At 43.3% G+C, this 21286-nt stretch overlaps 1 protein-coding gene across 7 annotated transcripts; it reads right to left on the bottom strand.

Moving 5' to 3' along the window:
• Positions 1–514: 514 nt before the first annotated feature.
• LOC123355260 (zinc finger and BTB domain-containing protein 8A-like) lies at positions 515–17763 on the bottom strand. 7 transcript variants are annotated; one of them, XM_044997537.1, is made up of 5 exons: positions 13193–13482; positions 10907–11896; positions 8199–8368; positions 4496–4619; positions 515–1908 (listed from the first exon to the last, which is right to left on the bottom strand). In XM_044997537.1, the coding sequence occupies exons 2-5, from the start codon at positions 11865–11867 to the stop codon at positions 1871–1873; spliced, it is 1293 nt and encodes a 430-aa protein (XP_044853472.1). In that variant the 5' UTR covers positions 11868–11896; positions 13193–13482; the 3' UTR covers positions 515–1870. The 7 variants fall into 7 exon arrangements, 6 of the variants coding, with proteins under 6 accessions (XP_044853472.1, XP_044853470.1, XP_044853471.1 ...); XR_006575038.1 differs by having other exon boundaries at positions 8107–8368; positions 13193–13483; XM_044997535.1 differs by lacking the exons at positions 515–1908; positions 13193–13482 and adding an exon at positions 17526–17763 and having other exon boundaries at positions 3715–4619.
• Positions 17764–21286: the final 3523 nt, after the last annotated feature.

Here is a 21286-nt window from a genome sequence, read left to right on the forward strand (position 1 = left end):
GGTGCTTGAGCTCAAGGGGGTAGGGGGAATCAGTATGTTTTAAATTTAAAACCATGAGAGGGGGAAAATAATGTTCTCTGTGGAGAAAATGTGAAATGTTAGGTATTTATTTTTTCTAAACATGGGTGGGCATTAGGTGGAACCATCTCCTGAAAAAGTCAGAAGAGACTTGAAACTGGTGCCTCTTGCAGTCATTCAGCCAGCCCCTGAATGAGGGAACTGGCACTCCCTGGCATCTGTATGGGCCCACCTCACTGCTAAAATTGAAATGGGTTTCCTGTGGAATGGGTCTGCTTGTAAATATGAAAACGAAGGCTCTCCCTCACCACTATATGGGCACCCTCCGCAAATGTCTCTTTCGGTGTATTTTGGGGTTCTTGAACAACATCCCTGGAGTGAAAGCCTCAGTCTGTAAAAATAAATTGCAGCACAGCCAATAGCAGTACAAGCTTCTTCCATGAGCCCGGATGATCGCTTAGGCCTATTCCACGGGGACCATCCCAAGGAATGGAGAAGGTAGTTCAGCTTCTGTTCCCATTCAGTCTTTAGATTGCTGAAACTATCAACATGGTTGTCAATTCTGATGATTTTCCTGTGACGGGGATGCATTTTTGCCAACAACTGGTCTGGGCCTCCTTCCTCAAACTCCAAAGATCTGTCAGATTTTTGGTCACACCCAACCTGTCCTGGCTTTGAAAAAAATCTATACTCTGAAAACACATTACAAAATTTTTTTATTTTTTGGGAGGGGTGGAAAGTGCTGACCTCATAGGTGCATATGTGGCTCCCCTGCAGATGAAGGGCTTGTGCTTGTGGATGAAATTTTACATTTGTTTTATCTCTTTAATATTATAGGACCATCTTTTTCCCATTTATATTTCACTCATAATGCCAAATTTATTAATACATTTGAAAGGAATTCAAATGTATACAGTAAAATATATAGCAATTTTTTTAAAATCTTTTGTCAGTGTATTATCTGTAAAGAATTGCAAGTTTTATGAAGTCACTATTTTAAAATAAAAGTAGTTGATTTTACTAATGACATGACTACACATTTCATTTTGTTAAATACATATTTACATCTACAATCTGGTAGTTAAAAATGAGTAAACTTTAAAAAAATAGTTTAGATGCAAAGGGAATGCTCTGTTTAGAAAAATAGACTAGAGAAAGCATAATCTGTTTACAAACAAATAGGTATCTCACTTTTTTTTATTTTGGGGCATACTTTTAATTGTATTCCATATTTATTTTTAAATAAATACATTACCTCTTGGGAAGGCTGCATCTTTGAAAAGAGCATGGTTCATGCATTTACAGATACTATAGGTTTGATTAATAGATTTCAGCTTGTGCAGAATGCTTCTGTCTACTTTCTCATACATTAAAACAAGTGTAATCCCATACTCATCATAGATACTACTAGATCATCATCTGGTTCAGTGCATAAGGGAAAAAATGTCCTCTGAGGCCCTACTCATCCATGAAGTAACTCCATCTACTTACTGCAATGAAATTACCCCATTGACTAATTTGGATCCTGATTTCAAAGCCTTCTACTCATTTACTCTGAACAACCTCACATGCTTTGTCTCTCTTCTCCCTCCCCTCCTTTATTCACTTATCTTAGCACTGGTCTCCTCTGCCCCTCCATAAAATCTAGCCACTTTGGTATTTGATGATACAGGTTTTTTTTTTAAATATGCATGCATGTGGTCTATATTGCACTATGCATTGGTAGCACAGGAGCAGCTGCACCCTTGCTGAACAATGGCTAAGAAATTTGCTAATGTAAGTAAGAACCGCATTTGCAGCTCCTTGGGTTCAGAACAGCCTTGTGTGTCTTTCACCTCAACTTCAGATATTTTCAAGTCTCTTCTGGAAGTATATCTCCATTGTTGATCCCTGTTAAAATTAAAAATTATTTTTTCTCTTTTTCTGTGCAACTTCCATTTAACTGTAGAAGTGTTTTGAGAATATGTAAAAGATGCTATATAAAATGGTTATTGTAATGCAAAAAAATGCTTTGCTTTTAGGAGGCGTGACACTTGCTGGGTAAAACTTTGGACTTTGGTAGGTAAGAAACAAACCGATTTATATTTTAAATGTTTGTTTAAAGTATATAGGCTTTAATGAATGGACATGCCAAAAACTAGTTTAAATTCTATGTGCACTCGTATTCTAAGGGCTTGTCTACACTACCGGTTGTGTGGGTATAACTTATGTTGCTCAGGGGTGTGAATAAGCCCCCCATCCCCACCAGTGATGTAAGTTACACTGACTTAAGTGCCAGTGTGGACAGTGGTATGTTGGTGGGAGCAGCTCTCCCCTGTTGGCATAGAGTCTTCACCAGATGCGCTACAGTGGTACAGCTGCAGCCTTCTAGTGTAGACAAGCTCTTAGACTGTCTGAAGGCCTGTTCAGCCCATTGAAACTTAGCAATCTCTCATCTATTGCAGCTGGAGGCTGAGAGTAGTCATGCCCCATAGGGGCAATTCACTGCCTGATGATAACCACAGCACAAGTAGGCTCTGGCTGCACTGCGTCTCTGTCCTGACATTTCCTATACTCGAGGCTATAAGGAAATAGTGGCAGAGCTGTTCTGGGGCAGGCAGGGTGTAATTCTCTAAAGGCCATTTCTGCCAGGTTTGCTGTCACTTTAGGTCACTGGAGCAGTGTGAAGGGGGCTGGGATACAGGAGAGAATCAGGCCCATTGTTGCTACTTAGTCTATAGCCTCCTATTTCAAAGCTTGTTCAAGAACCTTTTGTTTACTTTTAATAACTCATGAAAGTCATTTGTTCTCCTGCAGTTATGTTGGGAGAAAAGAGAACTAGAAACTGGGTATGGGAGAGAGCTGTGGCTTCTCTTCATAAGGCTGACATTCTCCACTCAGGAGCCTCCCATTCGCCACTGCCAGTGCTTAGTGTTTCTTTTTTGCATTTCCCTTTTGAAGTATTGTAGCAGTTATCACTAAGAATTCAGTGTTTCTAGGATCTAAAGGTTTTGCTGAGTCCACATGATTGAGCATTCTACAAAGATGGTTCTTAAGGATTAAAAAGATAGATCCAGGAACAGGGAAAGTTGCCTTCCACGCAGCTCACAAATGTAGACTAGGGGCTCAATTCTGTACTGCCATTCACCTTGTGTAGTCAAATCCAAATTCTTGAAGTGTGATCTGTATTTGTTTACAAAAAAGTTCTAAAATGAATTAATGAATTGTATTTTAAATTTGTATGTTTTAGCCCTCAGTCTCACTTGTCACTATACTTAATATACTGTGTTTTGTGTTACACTGAAAACAGTAAATGCTTCCAAATATGCATGAAGGATTTGTCACAAGTCCAATTGAAAATAGGACTTGTGTTCCTAAATCATAGGTGCCTGAAATTCTCCATCATGCCTAACCAATCCCCTTTATCAGTTTAATGCAAGTCCTGAACACATTTGTTTAAAATATATATAAATAAACCCTTTGTAAAGATTGCACTTCTAATATTAGTCTTATTTCAAAGCAACTCTGTTTATAGGTAGTCTAAATTAAAAAGCCTCAATAGTGTGAATCATGTTGTTCATTTCAGGATGCAAACTCATTCCATCCAAATGTAGCTGTTCTGTTCAGTAACCTACTCTATATAGATATTCTTTAAAATGCTTCTTGTAACTAGTAAAGGGTAGCATTTTCTCAAAAAATGCTACTCTAACAGATTAGTCAGATTAATTACTTGTACGTTTTATTACAAATATCAAATGTAAGTTTTTCATAAGTGTACATATAGGGTAAATACAGTATTTACAGAAAATATTTATTAACTACTGGCTTTAGTAAGTGTTTTCATAGTAACTGATTCAGTAGTTCTTGCTTTGATGCAGCTAGCAGAACATTAAACCTATTAAGAGATACATTTTAGATTACTGAACATCTTAAACAACTTTGTTCTAACAAAGGCTTTGAAATAAAGGAAGGAAAACTGGTTCACGCTTCCATTCAAACAGGAACTTTGAAGTGGTCTTTGGTTTACCCTAAAATAAGTCATTTTAATAGCTCTCCAGATATTCAGTTGTTTCTGGCCAATTTTCAGGGATCTTTACATTGTAGCAAAAAAATGTAGTTGGAAAGAAGTTCCTATGTCCTAAACTATGTGCACATTAGATTGTAGGCCTTATTTTGCTCCCATACAGTATTGTTAAAAGATCTATTAATGATTAAGTAGATCTTTGTCTCTTAAATGGCAAGACTTAGTAAGTCAGTGATGAGAAGAGCACTAGTAGATTTCACTCCAAATACAACTATCTAAGATTCGGTTTCACTTTTTCTTCAGTCTCATCTGTGCTATCATCATTAGCTTGTTGGATGACAAATTTATCAGGTTCATCCTCCATCTCTACATCTGATCTGTGCTCTTCATCCAAGTGCCACCCAGAAATTTTGTCTCCTAGAGAGATAGTAAGAGGGTGTTCTGCATCTAAGTCATCATGAATTCTGTCAATACCTGCTTCAACTAGACATTCGTTACATAGTCTGTAGCGCCTTGTTCCTTGTTGAACCACGTGTCCTGTTAGGTCGGTGACATGATTCTTACATTTTCTGCAGATTAGTTTACCAGCTTGGTGTATCTAGAGATTTAAAATGGAAAATATCAGCTTTCATCCAAAGAAGGGTTAATATAGCTTTTATTTTTTTCTTTGAGAACATCTACAGTAATTTTTATAAACTGAGAAATGCATTAGATCACCCTAAAAATAAGTAAGGGGATTATAAGCATGAGACTTCTAGAGCAAGAACCAACAGATCTGCACTGATTTATTTAATAAGTCTAGTACAAGTACACTGGATCGTTAAATATCTTTAATTTTCATTTTGTAGTTTTAAAACACTCCATCTGCACAATAAATGAAGTATCTGCTTATCAGAAGGGGAAAGCTTTTTTCCTACCCAGAGCTGTTTATGCAACACAAAGCACACGTAGGACAGAATGCTCTGCTTCTGTGGTACAACCATCTTTTTATTTAAACTGGAAACCAAGTTACTAACTGGTTCCAGGTATTCACATAGGCATGGTGTATCTGTGTACCAAGACAAATAAAGATGGGATACTTTAAAAAAAGTAATGGAAATGCCACACTAATATTTCACACTTCAAAGCTGATTTACACTTACATTATCCAATTCTTAAGTAGATTAAAAGCTAATTTTTGCTATCTACTACTAATTTGTGGCTTCTTTGTTCTCCACCACACCTCAATCTCATTTGAAGACCATTTTTTTTCTAAATTGTACCTGTTGTGCATTTTATATGGCCCTTTCTTTTAAATGCTGCTTAAGGTTTTTTAGACAGGATTTAGAAATAACTGTAATATAATATTATTATTTTACATGTAAAAGGCACTTGTTTTCACAGAAGAATAAGTCCATAAGTTTGAGACCAAAGTCCTATTTGTGCACATAACAGGTGCAGCACATGGAGCTACCGGGCAAGTTTCTTTTCACTGTTCCAAAAGACCTCATCCATCTTAACATTTAGGGACAAGAGAGAGAAGTTCAGTCTCTATGGTCTCTTTATACCACAAAAGCCATGGTTATGCTACCACCCAAGGTGCTAATTTTAATGATAAATTTGATGGTTAGTGTTGTGATGTAGACACTTGTCTAGTTCCTAAACTGCCAGGTGAGACTGCTAAATTATTTTATACAGGGCACTGTCTAGGTGGGAGGGATAGCTCAATAGTTTGAGCATTGGCCTGCTAAACCTAGGATGATGAGTTCAGTCCTTGAGGGGGCCACTTAGGGATCTGGGGCAAAAATCAGTACTTGATCCTGCTAGTGAAGGCAGGGGCCTGGACTCAATGATAGGGCCACTCAGGGGACCTGGGGCAAAGCAATTTCAGGGGCCCCTTCCATTAAAAAAAAGTTGCAATACTATAGAATACTATATTCTCAGGGCAGGCCCCTGCAGGGCCTAGAACAAATTGCCCCACTTGCCCCCCCACCCGCACCTCTCCCAGGGAAGCCCTGGGAAAAAATAAACATTTAAAAACCTTCCACATCTCAGCACAAACCCACTTTTGATAACTTCTTTTCAAGTCACCTTTACAAGGGGTATCTGGTTCTCAGCATCAGCTAGTGCTAAAAGGCACTAAAGCTCACTAAAAGGGTTGGACAAATATTTTCCATCAACTTTTTTTGAATCAAAAACTAGGTTTTTAAAAAGCAGAAAAAAAATCAGACAATGTTTGCTTTCCTTCAAAATTTGTTGTTTTTTTTTAAATTGAAAAGCTGAAATTAGTCTGCCAAACCGAACATGGTTTGGGGTTTCAGAAGTGTGGCCAAATATTTGCTGCTTGCTGTGTTTATTTAAAGAAACAATAAAAAATTCTGCTTTTTAAAAAAAAAATCCAAAACTTTTAAACCACCTCTCCTGGTGACCAAACACCTGAGTCCATCCAGTCAGAGATTTTTTCAAGTTTCTGATACTCTGCTGGCTTCCTTGACTCATCTGTCTCCATAAGTTTGGGTTAATTTAGCTTAAAACATAAGAACAGCCATACTGGGTCAGACGGAAGGTCCATACAGCCCAGTATCCTGTCTATTGCCAGTGGCCAATGCCAAGTGCCCCAGAGGGAGTGAACCTAACACAATGATCAAGTGATCTCTCTCCTGCCATCCATCTCCACCCTCTGACAAACAGAGGCTAGGGACGCCATTCCTTACCCATCCTGGCTAACAGCCATTAATGGACTTAAGCTCCATGAATGTATCTGTTTCCTAGAGACTGGCTCCATGGGGTCCCTCACAAACTGGAGACGGTTACTGTGGATTTGTCTTTAGTATAGCTTATGTACATACTCCACGAACTGAGCATTTGAGCGTGTTCCAGAATCTGGGATGAGCCTATGTTGTGAAAACTGAAATGCTCAAAATAGCACATGCATGTGAATGGACACAGGGTGCTAAAATTAAATTAACCCAGGGGTTCTCAAACTGGGGGTCAGGACCCCTCAGGGGGTCATGAGGTTCTTATTGGGGGTTGCGAGCTGTCAGCCTCCACCTCAAACCCTGCTTTGCCTCCAGCATTTATAATAGAGTTATATATATAAAAGAGTGTTTTTAATTTATAATGGGGGGTCACACTCAGATTTGCTATGTGAAAGGGGTCACCAGTACAAAAGTTTGAGAACCACTGAATTAACCCCTCTGGAGTCTCGGGGAATGCAGGGGAAGGGGGGTCTCCCTTAGTAGGGTTGGGAAGGAGGTAGGTGATGTAGGATATTGCTCTTCTCATGTGATCCCTCCCCCATGGAAAAGATAACAGCTTGGCTCTTTGTGTTTAATAGCTGTCTGCAAGCCTCAAACTGCTGAATGAACTTTAGGCTAGGGAAGGCTGTGTCTTCCCAAACAGCCTGGCCCTGCCCCCTATCCAACCCCCACCCACTTCCTGCCCTTCTCAGAATCCCTGACCCATCCTGCTCCTTGTCCCCTCACTGCCCCCCCAAGACCCCTTTCCCAACCACCACCCCAGGACCCCACCCCCCCAGTCCCCCCTGTCCCCTGACTGCCCCGACCCCTATCCCCCCCTGCTGAGTCCTGACAGACCCCCGGAATGCCCACAATCCAACCCCTGTTCCCTGTCTCCTGACCACCCCCCAGAACCTCTGCCCCCTCCCTGTGTTCTGACTGTCCCTGGGACTCCCTGCCCCTTACCCCCCCCGACTCCCTGCCATGCTGCTTACCCCCGCCTCTCCCCTTTCCTGAAGCCTCAGTGCGCCACGTCCAGGAGCGGCCCTGGACAGCGCTGCAGTGGCATAACTCCAGCAGGGCCCCGGAGCTCGCAGCCCCACCCCCTTACCTTGCGGCTCTGAGTGGGGCAGAGCTCAGGCCCTGCCTGAGCCATGCCGCTTTAGCTTTGTCCAGGGCTGCTCCTGTACGCAGCACGCTGAGGCGCAGGGGGAGGCGAGGCCAGGGCCAGAGCATTCTCTTGGGGGCCCCTGCAGGGCCCGGCGTGTGGGGCAAATTGCCCCACTTGCCCCCCCCTCTGGGCAGCCTGCTCATTGACCTTTCAGGGTCCCTTCCAGTTCCATGAGATAAATAAATATGGAGATATACCTATCTCTGGGGCTGGTTCTGGATAATAAACTGCTGTTGCCAACATAAATTTCATTTTTTTGAGAAAACCAGTCTTTAGGCAAATGACATACTGTTTGGAAATGGCTACGTAGGTGCTCTAATCTTGTGAATTTTTTCCCACATGCCTCACACGGATAAGGTCGTTCCCCTGTGTGACATCGAAGATGCCGCTTCATGTCTGCTCTCCGTTTCACTGTATGGGTGCAGAAGGGGCACTTGAATCTCATCTTAGGTAGATCATCTGTTACAGAGAAAATCCTATTTGTTAGGTAAACATCAATAGCCTCTTCCTTAGACACAGATTAATTGAAGCAAAGTTAGCTTTTCCTGTAATCTGTCACTTGAGAGAAAAGAACCCAAACCCCAACCGCAACCCTCCTTCTCTCCTCTCCCAGTTCATAATTTTTTCAACTTAATAAAAAGTCTCATACTTGGTGAACTGATTTAGATAGTGGATTCTGTCCTAGATAGACTGCCCCTAAACTAGGTTATTTACATCTATACAGAAGGTGCCTTAACATGCATAGGTTTTCAGATGCTTGCATATTGGATTCTTGCTTCAGGTAATGTTTTGAAAACCAGATGAATATTTGTTTAAATTTGAAATAAAGACATCATTCCAAGACTCAAGGGGCCTTAATGTAATTTATACAAAAAATACAAATTAGATCTCAGCAGCATTAAAATAAATTCCACAGAATTCTGCCAGCCACTTGTTCCTCAAGAAAGCATATTCTAAGCCTTTCCAAAAATCCCCTTAAACAGAGGTCTTTTGCAGTATATCCAGAACGTCATCAAATTCAGACTATTTTGGACCAAGTGTGGGGAAGCAAGTCACAGAGAACACATTTCTTCCCTTTTATAAGGGAGGGGGCGGTGTAGCTAAAGTGCCTTTGATGATCACAGCAGTTGCAGTATGGCAGGGAGAGAGAGGCAATCCCTCAGGTAGTATCTATTGGGTTTCCGGGAAATGGGGCGGGCGGAAGCCCACCCCATGCTAACGGAACCCCCCCCTCAGCCTAATGGGAGGATCCACAGGGCCTCAGAAACCCACTAATTGTGGGGGACAACTAATAAAAGAACAGGGACAGGAGTGCGGTCAAAGGGTCATAAGAAGGGAGCCTGACGGGGACACCGAGCAGAGAACCCCGGACAGCGCCCACTGCTCCTCGAAGGCGTCAAGGGAGCCAGCGGACGCCGCCCAGAGGAACTCCGAGTAGGCTGGTACCAGTTAGAACTTACTGAATTTTTTTCAGATGAGTAGTTTGTCAAAAAATGTAGTTTCAGTCAACCTGAAATTATGAACATATTTGACATAAATTCACCAAATAGTTCCTGGGGGTGGGAGGAAAGATTATCATAACTTTTACCCCAGTGGCAAGAGCTCTCTTGAGATGTGGGAGACTTGCATTCAATTCCCTCTCTGCCTCACAGGGAGAGGGGATCTACCTGACATTTAAGACAGAAGCAGCTAAATGGCTAATGTGGTGCTTCTCACTTGGAGTAATGGCAATCCATGCCAATTCAGGAAAAGTCTAAACCCAAGAATCCAGTCTGGTTCTTACTTGTGATGGTGCACCATGCTACTACTAAATATACTAAGCCATTTTCTAAATTTCCTTTAGGCACAGCTGTGACTCATATCTAAGCAGATTTAAGCCTGTCACAGCCATCTTACAGACACAGCAGTTAATATGGACTTTTAGTCATAAGGACCCCATTGTTGTTTTTTAAACCAACTTGTTTTGTTTTCCCCTTAAAATCTGTGAATATTTTCAGTATTGTACACATGAATATACAGAACTCTTCTCTTCCCTCTCCCATTGGGTACTCCTTATTTTACTAATGTTTAAGACATTTTCTGCAGTGTAACTCCTTGAGGAACACTTCTGAACCTTCAGCGGTTTCAGTAGCTTTTGCCATCAGAATTATTGAAAAGCATAAGTTACTGTGAATTGCAAAATTTCTTAAATATATGCAGTATGAATGAATATAGACTTCAAATGTTTAATAGTAAATATTTCATTTGGCAGAGCGTGGATCATCAATAATGCAATTCTAGCTTAGTGCAAATTTCTGTTAATTTCTTTGGTCACACTGATTGCTTTCTTATACTGTACTTATCTCTACTGTTGATTGCATACAGTAAACCTCCTTGAACCCAATCCTGCAAACACTTATGCACCTGAACAGTATCACTGAAGTCAATAAGATTACTCATGTGTAAGGATATGAAGGATCTAGGTCTAATAACTTAAATGCACAAGCTATTACTGTAGCACCTAGTGGTACCGAGGTTGGGACTCCATTGTTCTATAGGTACATTAGCATGAAAGACTGCAAGCTCTTTGGGGCAGGAACTATCTAAATAAACAAGACAGATAAAGTGGGGGAGGGGGAGAGGGGAAGGACAGAGAGATGAAGTAATTTACCTGAGGTGTCACAGCAGATCAGTGGTAAACAAGGAGTAGAAACTAGGGCTCAGATCCTCAGCCTGGTGTAAAATGTCTCATAGCTCCATTGAAGTCACACCAGCTGAGGATCTAGCTCAAGTCTTCTGGCTCAGAGTCTAGATGCCCACCCACTAGACTATATTGCTTCTCTCTCCTTATTCCTTAGATGTTATATTGAATTAAGAAAGTGTAATGAAGCTTAAAGTTTGGGCATATTCACATGACTGTGTCTTTCCCAAGGTTTTGCAGACAGCCAGAATCTTTTCCAAGAGAACCCTGAGAAAAGTCTGAAGACAAACACCTTATAAACTTATATCTTCTCTTACCTTCATTCCAACCACCCATTACACCTAGAATAGTGGGCATAGAGGTATACAGTTCATCTGCTTTTAAATCCAGATACACAGGGGAAGTTCTTGAAAGTTCTTGTTCCAGCTGAGCAACAGACCATTTCTTTGGTATCACCTTTGATTCTTGATCACATCGGTACCCAGTATGAGCAGTGTTATTCTCTGTGTCAAACTGAATTTGCTCTTTGGATTGGGAAACGTGGTTAGTCTCTGAAGCACTGCAACTTCCCCTGGCCTCATCAGGTTTGTTTGATTTATATTTCAGAAAGTCAAGGGACTGTGACAGTCCTAGACGCCTTTGGCGCTTTTTCACTGAGCCAAGCTTTTGGCCTCTTTTGAATAATTGTGTTTCTTGCTGTTGGACATTCATTTGTGAAGAGGAGTGGTTCCTGTTATTGGTCCAGGAATTTTCATTCACCATGCCTGCCTTTTGATCTGGAATTACGTGAGAACGGATGGGGTTGCTTTTAACTTTCCTTCTTGACCTATAAAAAGGTGGACGGTCAAATCTACTGTTGATCCTTTTGGCTGAAAGGGTGAAGTAGTGATCCTTCTCTTTTTCATTAATCTCCAGTGAGGATTTAATGAATGTCTTACATACACTAAGAATATCTGTCATCTGCAGATAACTAGCAGCTGACATTACTTCGATCACATTTTGACCAGTGAGAGACAGTTTTCCTGAATATACAAAGTCCAGAATAACTGTGAAGGTATCAGGAGAGAAGACCTCAAAAGTAGCTGTGGTTGGCTGACTAGTCTCTTTTGAGCTTTGGGAAAGGAGCATTTTGAAATAACCACTACTGGCAAACAGCACATTTCGATGTGCTTTGAAGACTTTCCCCTCAACCAGGATACTGCAGTCACAGAATAAGTCTTGCTTGCGCTGCTCATTTAGTTGCTGAAGGAGATGAAATTGATGGGAAGATATCTCCATTCCAAAAAAGGGTAACAGGAAGCGTTGCTCTACAATAAAGAATAATTACAATCTTGAGCTGCTACATGTGAACCAAAGTTGCTGAACAATTTCAAAAACGTTTCTTTAATAAAGGCTCCAAGGGATCAGCCCGCGTTAGCATGAGGGAGAGAGAAGCGAGACTATTTTGATAGAGCAGATGAGATGCCTCAGTTGGATGCTCCAGCTCAGTGCATTTATATCCTAAAACTGAGCAAAACTCAATGAAACTTTTCAAAAACCCGTTACAGATTCAGCAGCGGGAAAGAACCACCATCCTTTTAACAGATAGGAGGGTTACGGTTCAATAGCGTTCCTGCCTGAGATAAGCAGGTCACCGGGCTACCTTTCTCCACCATTGCAGCCAATGCGCAGAAAGACCAGGGCCGCGGAGGGAAGCCAGTGCCTCCTGCACAAATCTCGGCGGACACACGACGGCATTGGCGGAGGGCGCTGTCAATCACCCTTACGCCAAGTCTGATGTGGCCCCTGGAGCACTGGGAGCCAGGGATGCCCGAGGGCGCGAGAGACGCCCGCTCAGTGGTTGGTGCGGGCGGGCTCCCGATACGAGAAATCCCAGCTCAAGGCAGGAGCTGTCGCCCGGCTGTCTCCTAAGTGGGCGAAGCATCAGTGCCCGGGATCAGGCCCCCGCGCCAGGCAGCTTGGGAGGGGGCTGCCCCGTCCCGGAGCTCCAGCTCCACGGCCAGCAGCCTCCCTTGGGCCGCTCCGCCCGGGACCCGCCGCCCACCGGGGCCCGAGCAGCCCCTGCCTGGGCTCCAGCTTCCTGCATTTCACACGCGCGTCTCCTTCCCCCTTGGCAGCGGCCTCGCCCCGCCGAGCTCCCGCTTCCCACCAGCCCTTTGTTGCCACCCCCGGCCTGTGCCAGCAGCGCCCGGGCTACAAATGGCGCCCGCTTAGGTCTCCCTGCGAGCGCGGCTCGCTCGGGGCTGAAGCTCGGCTCCGGAGAGCGGCTGGGTCCGGACCCCAGCCCGCTTCGGGTCCGCAGAGCCAGCCGCTGTCCCGGCCTGCGGCTCGGGCCGGGCTGGGGCCATTTCAGCCCCCAACGCCCGGTCCGCCCGGCTGCGGAGCCGCCACTTACCGGCGGCGGCTGCTGCTGCGGAGCCGGGGAGGAGCTGGAGGTCGGTTTGCGATTCCCCGGACTCTAGGCTGAGGCTCTTTGTCACTTTAACGCAGTTTGCGGGTCCCGCACGCAAGGCCGAACGCGACAGAAACAAAAGGTATTTGCTGACGTGGGCGTTGGTCAGAGACGCCCGAGGGCTGAGGACACAATTAAAGGGGCAACGCACCGATTGTAGCAGGCACAACCCAGCAGCTTCCGCTGTTTGCTCAGGTTGAGCTCACCTTGCTCTGCGCTGTTTTCCTCTCCTCGCACCCGCAATCTCCCCAGGAAGATTCATTTGTTCACTGTTGCCCGCAATAAACTGAGCACGGTCATTGTTTACCAGTGTGAAAATTTCAAATATCCAGGGGTTTCTTGGGTTGGGAGAGTGTGCGGGTCGAATACAGGTTTTTCTAGTTCTCATTTTTGTAAAGGAGGAAGCCTTACATTCAACGCGAGGCATGTGAAACCAGTAGCAGAACTAAAGCGGAAGTAGGAGGTCGCTTCTCCCTCTTCCTCCCAAAAGCATTTAGCTGCAGCCTTAATTGTCAAGTCAAGGTATTGGTGGGTAGGGTGACTAGATGTCCGAATTTTATAGGGACAGTCCCGATTTTCGAGTCTTTTTCTTATAGGCTCCTATTACACCCCCCTCCCCGATTTTTCACATTTGTTGTCTGGTCACCCTATTGGTGGGGTGTCCCCTATTCATCCGCTAACAAGATCATGACGGAAGGCTGCTGTCAACCCCCTTTCAGTATTTGTATTTTTAGTGGAACAAGATGGATTGAGATGGACGTTATGTGGTTTGTGTCTTTGTCCTCCCCACTCCCTTACAGGGTTCTTCCTGGCTCATAAAGGGCTCCCTGCCCCCATCTTATCCCCGATTTAAAAAAAAAAGTAAAAAAAGTACTTGATGTAAGGATAAGCCTTCTTACTTTGTATTTCATGCATCACTATTTGCATAGTAAAAGATAGTGCTAGTTTGATTTTTGGGTATTTCTTTTCTTTTAAAAAAAACAATACTGGAAACAGTTCTTAGACAAGTAATATGGTATAAAAGCCTCTGCTTATTAGCATAACAATTAGTTCTGGCATAAGTATGGACAATTGGCATGCATTCACTGTATAAAATAAGGACCTAAAATTCTTAATGGAGGGAATTCTTAAGGAGGGAGGGAAGAGATTGTATTGAAACACAATTTAGTAGATGAGATTTGGAAGTTTCAGGTTCACAGCTGTACACTTCTTGCTAGAATTATAAAAAGGTCATTTTCATTCTGTCCATAATTTTGGTTTAGCAAATGGGTACTCAGATCATGTGGCCCTTCTTTTGTAGTGTTCCAGTAGTAGTAGTAGTTCTCTGCCCACCTTCCTTGATCATTCCTGAGATATTCTATATACATTAAGAAATTGACACCTGATTCCCTTTTTAATGCTTCATCTCAGCTGGAATCCCTATAATCTGTTATGGTTTGTTTGAAAAGTATTTAAGTACTGTCCTGACAACTGTCTTTTAGATCATTTTGTTTATAAACAATGAAAGACACACAAAATAAACTATTTGGGCACTGGATGTATAATTTACATTTCTTTTTAAAATGGTCAGAAATCACACATCTGCCTCCTACTGTATGTAGAACAAAATCATGCAAAGTGTTACTGTTGTCTAACCCCAGTAGTCCACTGTAGCCACATGGTTTTAGTTACCTTATTTTGTTGTACCCCCATGTAGTCTTCAAAATCATTACACATATTAAATAAACCCCACAGTCCATCACTTAACTTCTCTGATGCTTATCAGTGGCCTTGTCTGGATTAGGAGAAAAAGGTAACCCCCTCCCCAAATTAAGTTATCTTAATTGAGCAAGTTTAAATCAATTGAAAATCCCACTTAATACCAACATAGATACAGTCTAACACCTTTCTAGTGATTTTTGCAGGTCAAGATAGAGCCTAAATATTAAAACCTATATTCATATTATGCTGAAAGGTGTTAATGGCTACCTGTGGAGGCGTTTTGGGTCCATAGACCATCTCAGACCTCCCTGAAGCTAATGGGTGTGCCAAGCATTTTCAAGCTCAAAAGGAGGATGGGACAATCAAGCAACTTTATGTAGTAAGAATAGCTACAGGATTTGGGGCTAATTTGTATAGAGTGCTAACCCTGATTGCAAATGCAGGATCTAGGTGAGGATATCAGCTGCAGGTCGTGTGTGTTGGAGACAAAAAGCCAGACGGGACAAGGAGTTGCAAGTAGGACCCTGAATGGAAGCAAAGGGACATGGTTTCTTGGGGACAGTACTCACTGGAATGGCAGACTTGGGGATTTCTGAGAAAAGAAACTGCCTGCTGTGGTTTATTAGTGTGTTCAGGGAAACAAGACATTATGTACCTTTTTTGCAAAAATAATATTACACTAAGACTTGTATCTGGCTCATGTTACCAATTTCTCATTCTAAAACAACTCTGCAAGTCCCTGAATTTTGGCTAACTGCTCAGTGAAAAGGGAAAACAGTATTAAGTGAGGTTTTCAATAGCTTGATTGAGCTAACTAGATTGAAAAAGCACCATTTTCTCCCAGTCTGGAAAAGTCCTCTCGTTCAGTGACCTTAGATAGCAGGTATAATATAATGCATTGTAGAGGAGAAGGAATAATAATATGCAGCTTCTGGACAGCTAATACATTCAAAATAACTTTGCTGAACATTCCTCTTATCCTTAGTATGTAAGGAATTCAGCATATCACTATATTCAGTTAGTGTCAGGTTTTGTTTTTTACAACTCATCTTTAAAAGTCAATTTAAGTAAGTTACCCTTTGTGGAACTATTAATCTGACTGGAATCGAAGGATGGTAGTTACATAACAATTCCTGAAACATTCAGTTGAAAGGTTGTGTAAGTCCAAAGTATGTTAATTACTTAGAATGATGACAGTTTCTTGTTGATAAGAAAAATCAAGAACAAAACATCTCTTCTGAGGCTAGGTGAAAAAAATCATAATGAAGGCTCTATTCTGCATTTGCTTTCTAACATATTTTGTAAGTGGTGTCCTGGAAACAATGAAGCTGAGATCTGCATACTAGAAGATCTTCAGATGTTGAGACTGTTATAGATTTAATATCCAGCCTGCTTGTGAACCATAGCTACTGTACAAATAGCATGATCCTGCTCAGTGCATACTGCAAGATGCTCCAAATTAGTACTCCTGTGTGACCGTGGTTGTGAGCATGCCAAGATAGGAGAGAGATGTGGAGAAATAGGGAAACAGAGGAAAATAGGAATTAACATACAGACTCTCGCCAATAGATAATCTGTCTAGACACTCAAAGTGAGCAGCATCACCAAATGCTTCAGAGGGTGGAGCAAGAAACCCTGTAGTGAACAATTATGAAATAAATTGCTCAAAGCTGAAGCTTCTTCCTAACTAATCATTTAGCAATTGGGGCATGCCCTGAAACATGGTATGGGTCTAGCCTTTATAAAAAAGTGATAGGGTATATAGAGAACAATGGGATGTATGTGAGAAAACAGTAGGTTTGTAGTCTTGCCATTGGTATCTACCAATTTTTTCCACTGAGAATTATGTAGAAAGTGTCCATTAACCTACTAAATCAGCATTCATTGCATTGATGTCTATACTTCTCACTCTTTATGTAGGATACACTTTTAAGAAGTCAGAGGGAGTCTCACTATCTATAGTTCCTCCTGTGGTTGGTGTTCATTTTCCCTCAATCTTTTCTTCAAATTCTAGAGAATAAACAAGTGATTTGGCTGCTGAGATAGGAAAGACAGAGTTTTAGTGACAGACTTGGCTATGGACTGTATGTGCAGGGAGAAAGACAGTGGGGGGGAGGAAATCAAAGATGACCTGGAGATTGCAGATTAGGTGACAGGAAGAACTGAGGTGTTGCTCAGGAATGGAGATTGGGGGTGGAGAAAAGGTTTAGAATTCAGTTTTGGCAATGAAGTTTGAAAGGAGTGCAGGTCACCTACAATGAAATGCCAGTGAGTGATGAGAGATTGAACAGAGGAAGAAGAGTCTATTTCTCCACACTAGAACAGAGTAATCAGCATACAGAAGAACAGATGAGGTCTCCCAATGACAAGGTGTAGGTGAAAAAGAAGAGGGGGCTCAGGACAAAGCCGTGGGGGTCTTCCATAGAAGGCGGTAGGGGGAAGGAAGAGGATCTGCTGAAACAGATGCTGAAGGATTGGTCAAAAAGTAGGAAGAAAACCAGGGGAGGATAGAATGTCCATGAGAAGAAAGCGATTAACAGTATCAAAAGGGAGTGGAAAAGATTGAGTTGAAACAAGATGGAATAGTGTCATGGAGAATTACTCAAGAAGAGGTCAATGGAGACATTGGTGAAAGCAGTTTGAGTGAAGAGGACAGAAACCCAATTGGAGTGGGTGTAGGATTAGTAGTAGGGAGCCAGCTGCAGTCGTGGCAGTCTCTTAGTAACATACTAGACACAGCTGATCCTGATGGGGCTGCCTGATTGATGGAGGGGCAGACTTACCTATTGTTGAACTCAGTGACAGCCAGAGATCAATGGCTGCTCAATGCATTCCCTGCCTGCAGCTGCGGTTGGTCATGCTTCCTGTGCCTGCTGCTGCCTCATCTGCTCTTGTGCCCAGTTCAGCCCCTACCCTTCTTCATCCTTGACACCTGTGGTTCTGACCCCCTAGCTTTGCTTCCTGATCAAGTCTCCAGCTCACCCATTGGCTCAGGCATTTGGCTGGTTCTGACGCTCTGCTTTCAACTCTGCACCCACATGTCCCATGGCCCCAATTCTTGACTCCACTCAGCTTTGCTCTAAACTCCAGACTAGCTTCCCCCCATGGCTCTGACTATTAGGCCTGACCACCCATGTCCCAGCTGTGTCCTTGAGAGTTTGAGAAGCCCAAGAGAGAAAGACCAAAGACTGGGCTTGGCTGTGAGGTTGAACCCCATTAGGGCCTCCCTCTTCCTGACAGAGGTAATGGACACCTTGCAGAAGTTGCAGACCAAGATCATGGCCATGCTGGCACAGATCTTCCTACCTAGGGCCCAGGTGCCTTGTGAACCAAAGATTTCCACTGGTGGCCACGTGAATTTTTGAAGCTTCCTGAGTCAATGCTGGCTCCTGTTCATGCTATGACCCCTGTCATTTCCCACTGACCAGGTATGAGTGGGGCTTATCACCCTGTTAATCAGGGAGGCCCTGGCTTTGGCATCAGCCCGCTCCTGGAGACTTCCAAGCACCCTGCTGAAGCAACTTGAGGAATTTATCCAAGCCCTGGTGATTGTTTTCGATGACCTGTATTGTCCCTGCTCTTCGGAGAGCATGCTTCAGAACCTATGCCAGGTGAATAGGCCAGTCATCAGGTTTGCTGTGGAATTCTGGCGCTTAGCGGCCAATGTTAGATGGAAGACAGCATTCCACACTTAATATGGACATTTTGAGTACTTAGATATGCCATTTGGGCTGTGTAACTCTCTGGCTATATTTCAACATTTTGTGAACAAAATTTTCTGGGATGTGCTGGTTCGATTTTGTTCTCTGTTTAGATTATATTCTTCTCTTCTCCAAACACCAGAAGCTACATGAGCAACACATTTGCCTTGTCCTTTTCAGACTTCACCAGAATGACTTCTATGCCAAACTGAAGAAATGTGAATTTGACAAGGACACTAACAAGTTCCTCAGTTACATAATTTCTCCAGGGAGCCTAACAATGGGCCCATGGAAAGTGTCTGCCATCAGTATGTGGAATGCCCCAAAAGGATGTCAAGGAAGTTTAGCAATTTCTTGGATTTGCCAATTTTTGTTGGTACTTCATGAAAGGCTTCTCCCAGCTAGCATCAGTGGTAACTGCACTCCTCCAAAAACGGTTTGGTTTTGTCTGGTTGGCAGAGACATGATCAACCCTCAATCAGCTACATAAAGGTTTCACTTCAGCTCCTGTTCTTGTGTGTTCAGACTCTGCCAAACCTTTTACTGTAGAAGCAGATACCTCAAACTTCGCAATCAGGGCTGTACTTTTGCAAAATGCAGGCCCACATAACCAACTCCATCCTTGTGTATATTATTCCTGTAAACTAACCACTGCTGAGAAAACTATGGTATCTGGAACAATTTGCTGCTCACAATCAAAACAGCATTAGAAGAATGGAGACATCTTTTAGAGTGGGGTTGGTACCCAGTCCAGGTCCTTACTGATTCAAAGAACTCAGAGTATCTTTGAATGGCCCATAATCTTAATCAGTGGCAGATCCATTGGCCACTTTTTTTTTTACCAGCTTTGATTTCATCATTACCTACCACCCTGGGTCACAAAATGGGAAAGCAGATGCCCTTTCCCGCAAGGACGAATACGCCAAACTGAACCCTGCTTCCTGAGCTACTGTGCTACAATCAGCTAATTTTGTGGAACCACAGCCCAGGATTTGCTGTCCCTTATTCAAACACTACTCCCAAAAGACCAGCAAGTGGCCAAAATCTGTCAGAGGCTTGATACCTCTGACACCCTGCGCAACTCAGATTTCCATTTGCACGATGGTCTACTGTATCATGATAAGTGCTTTTACGTTCCAGGTCAACCCAGACTTGAAGTGTTGAGAATTTGCCAGGGTATACCAGTAGCTGGCCATTTTGGCTTCCATAAGTCTCCAAACTTGGTGGTATGAAGTTTCTGATGGCCGGGGTGAGTTGTGATGTGGAGAAAAAAAGAAAGCCAGCTCCTGCAACCTCTGCTTTCAGAGCAAGTGCTCACATGCTAAACTGCTTGTTCTACTCTTGCTTCTGCCCACCCCACCTCAGCCCTGGTGTGTGGTCTCATTGGACTTCATTGTAGAACAACCTCGCTCCCGAGGTTACACTGTCATCCTGGTTGTAGCTGATCACACTATTTCTTTTCACTCTCTCCACCACTGAGGAAACAGCCTCCCCTTTTCCTAAACCATGTTTTTCCATCTCCACAGATTGTCAACTAGAATAGTGTTGGATCAGGGTCCACAATTCACTTGCCATTTCTGGTGCAAATTCTAAACTTCTGGAATTGAACTCTTCATCTACTCAGCCTACCACCCGCAGACCAACAGGCAGATGGAGCAGTTAAATCAAATCCTCAAGTGATACTGTCCATGCTTCTTTAACTACCGCCAAGAAGACTGAGTCACTTTCCTGCCATATGCCAAAGTTGCTTACAGTAACTCCATCTATACCTCCATCAAACACAGTCCATTTTATACCCATTAGTTTTCACCCTCATCTCAATCTAGTCACTCCTGCAGACTCTCAAGTTCCCGCTGCAACAGATCTCATTATCCACTTTCACCAAGTTCTCCAGGAACTTACAAAGCATCTGGAAGCTGCCAAGGAAACATATAAACATCAAGCTAACCAAAGCCACCAAGTTGCACCAACACTTACTGTGGGGAAATCTCAAATCCTCCTGCCCATATGCAAAATTAGACTGTCAATACGTGGGTCCATTCAAGATTACTGAACAAATCAACTGGGTAGCATGCCAAAGCCAGCTGCCCAAATCTCTGAAAGTCCATCCAGTTTTTCACATGACCCCCTGAAATCTTACACAGAAAATCTTTTCCCTGGCTGCCCCACTCCACTACCCTCTCCCATGGAGGTTCAGGGTCTGAGAAATCCTGGATTAAGTGAATCTGAGTTGACTTTACTACCTGGTGGAGTGGGAGGATTATGGACACAAAGAAGAATCTTGGGAACCAGAAGGGAATGTCCATGCTCCAGAGCTCCTACTCCTGGTGAAAGGTGAGTAGCCAGAAAGACCAGGCCCTACGGCCCTTGGAAGGCACCTTGGGTGGGGAAAGTACTGTCAGGGAGCCAGTTTCAGCAGGGACAGTCTCCTAACACCACACTGGACACAGCTGATCATAACAGACTACGTAATTGATGGAGAGGTAGAGCTAATTACTATTTAACCCAGCAACAGCCAGGGCTTGCTTACTGCTCAGTGCATTCCCTAACTGCAGCTGCGCTTGGTCCTGCTTCCTCTGCCTGCTCCTCTCCCTGCCCTTTTCCATCCTTGACAAGTCTGGGTCTGCTTCCTGACCCGTCTCCGGCTCACCCATTGGCTCTGGCATTTGGCTTCTGATCCCTGACTCTGCCCCTCAGCTCTGCTCTTGCCTCTTCCCCTACATGTCCCATGGCACTGAGTCTTGACTCCAACTTGGCTCCATTCTAACCTCCAGGCCTGGCTACCCCCATAGCTCTAACCATTAGGCACGAGCGCCCATCTCCCAGTCATGTCCTTGACAGGA

Source organism: Mauremys mutica, chromosome 23, assembly GCF_020497125.1.
Source record: "Mauremys mutica isolate MM-2020 ecotype Southern chromosome 23, ASM2049712v1, whole genome shotgun sequence".
In the NCBI taxonomy this organism is placed as follows: Eukaryota; Metazoa; Chordata; order Testudines; family Geoemydidae; genus Mauremys; species Mauremys mutica.

Coding starts and splice junctions, on each gene's coding strand:
- LOC123355260 (XM_044997535.1), bottom strand. CDS start 11,867: ATGGAGATATCTTCCCATCAATTTCATCTCCTTCAGCAACTAAATGAG. Junction 8,369..10,906: donor AATGGGTGGTTGGAATGAAG/GTAAGAGAAGAT, acceptor TCTCTGTAACAG/ATGATCTACCTAAGATGAGA. Junction 4,620..8,198: donor TACGTAGCCATTTCCAAACA/GTATGTCATTTG, acceptor TTAAATCTCTAG/ATACACCAAGCTGGTAAACT.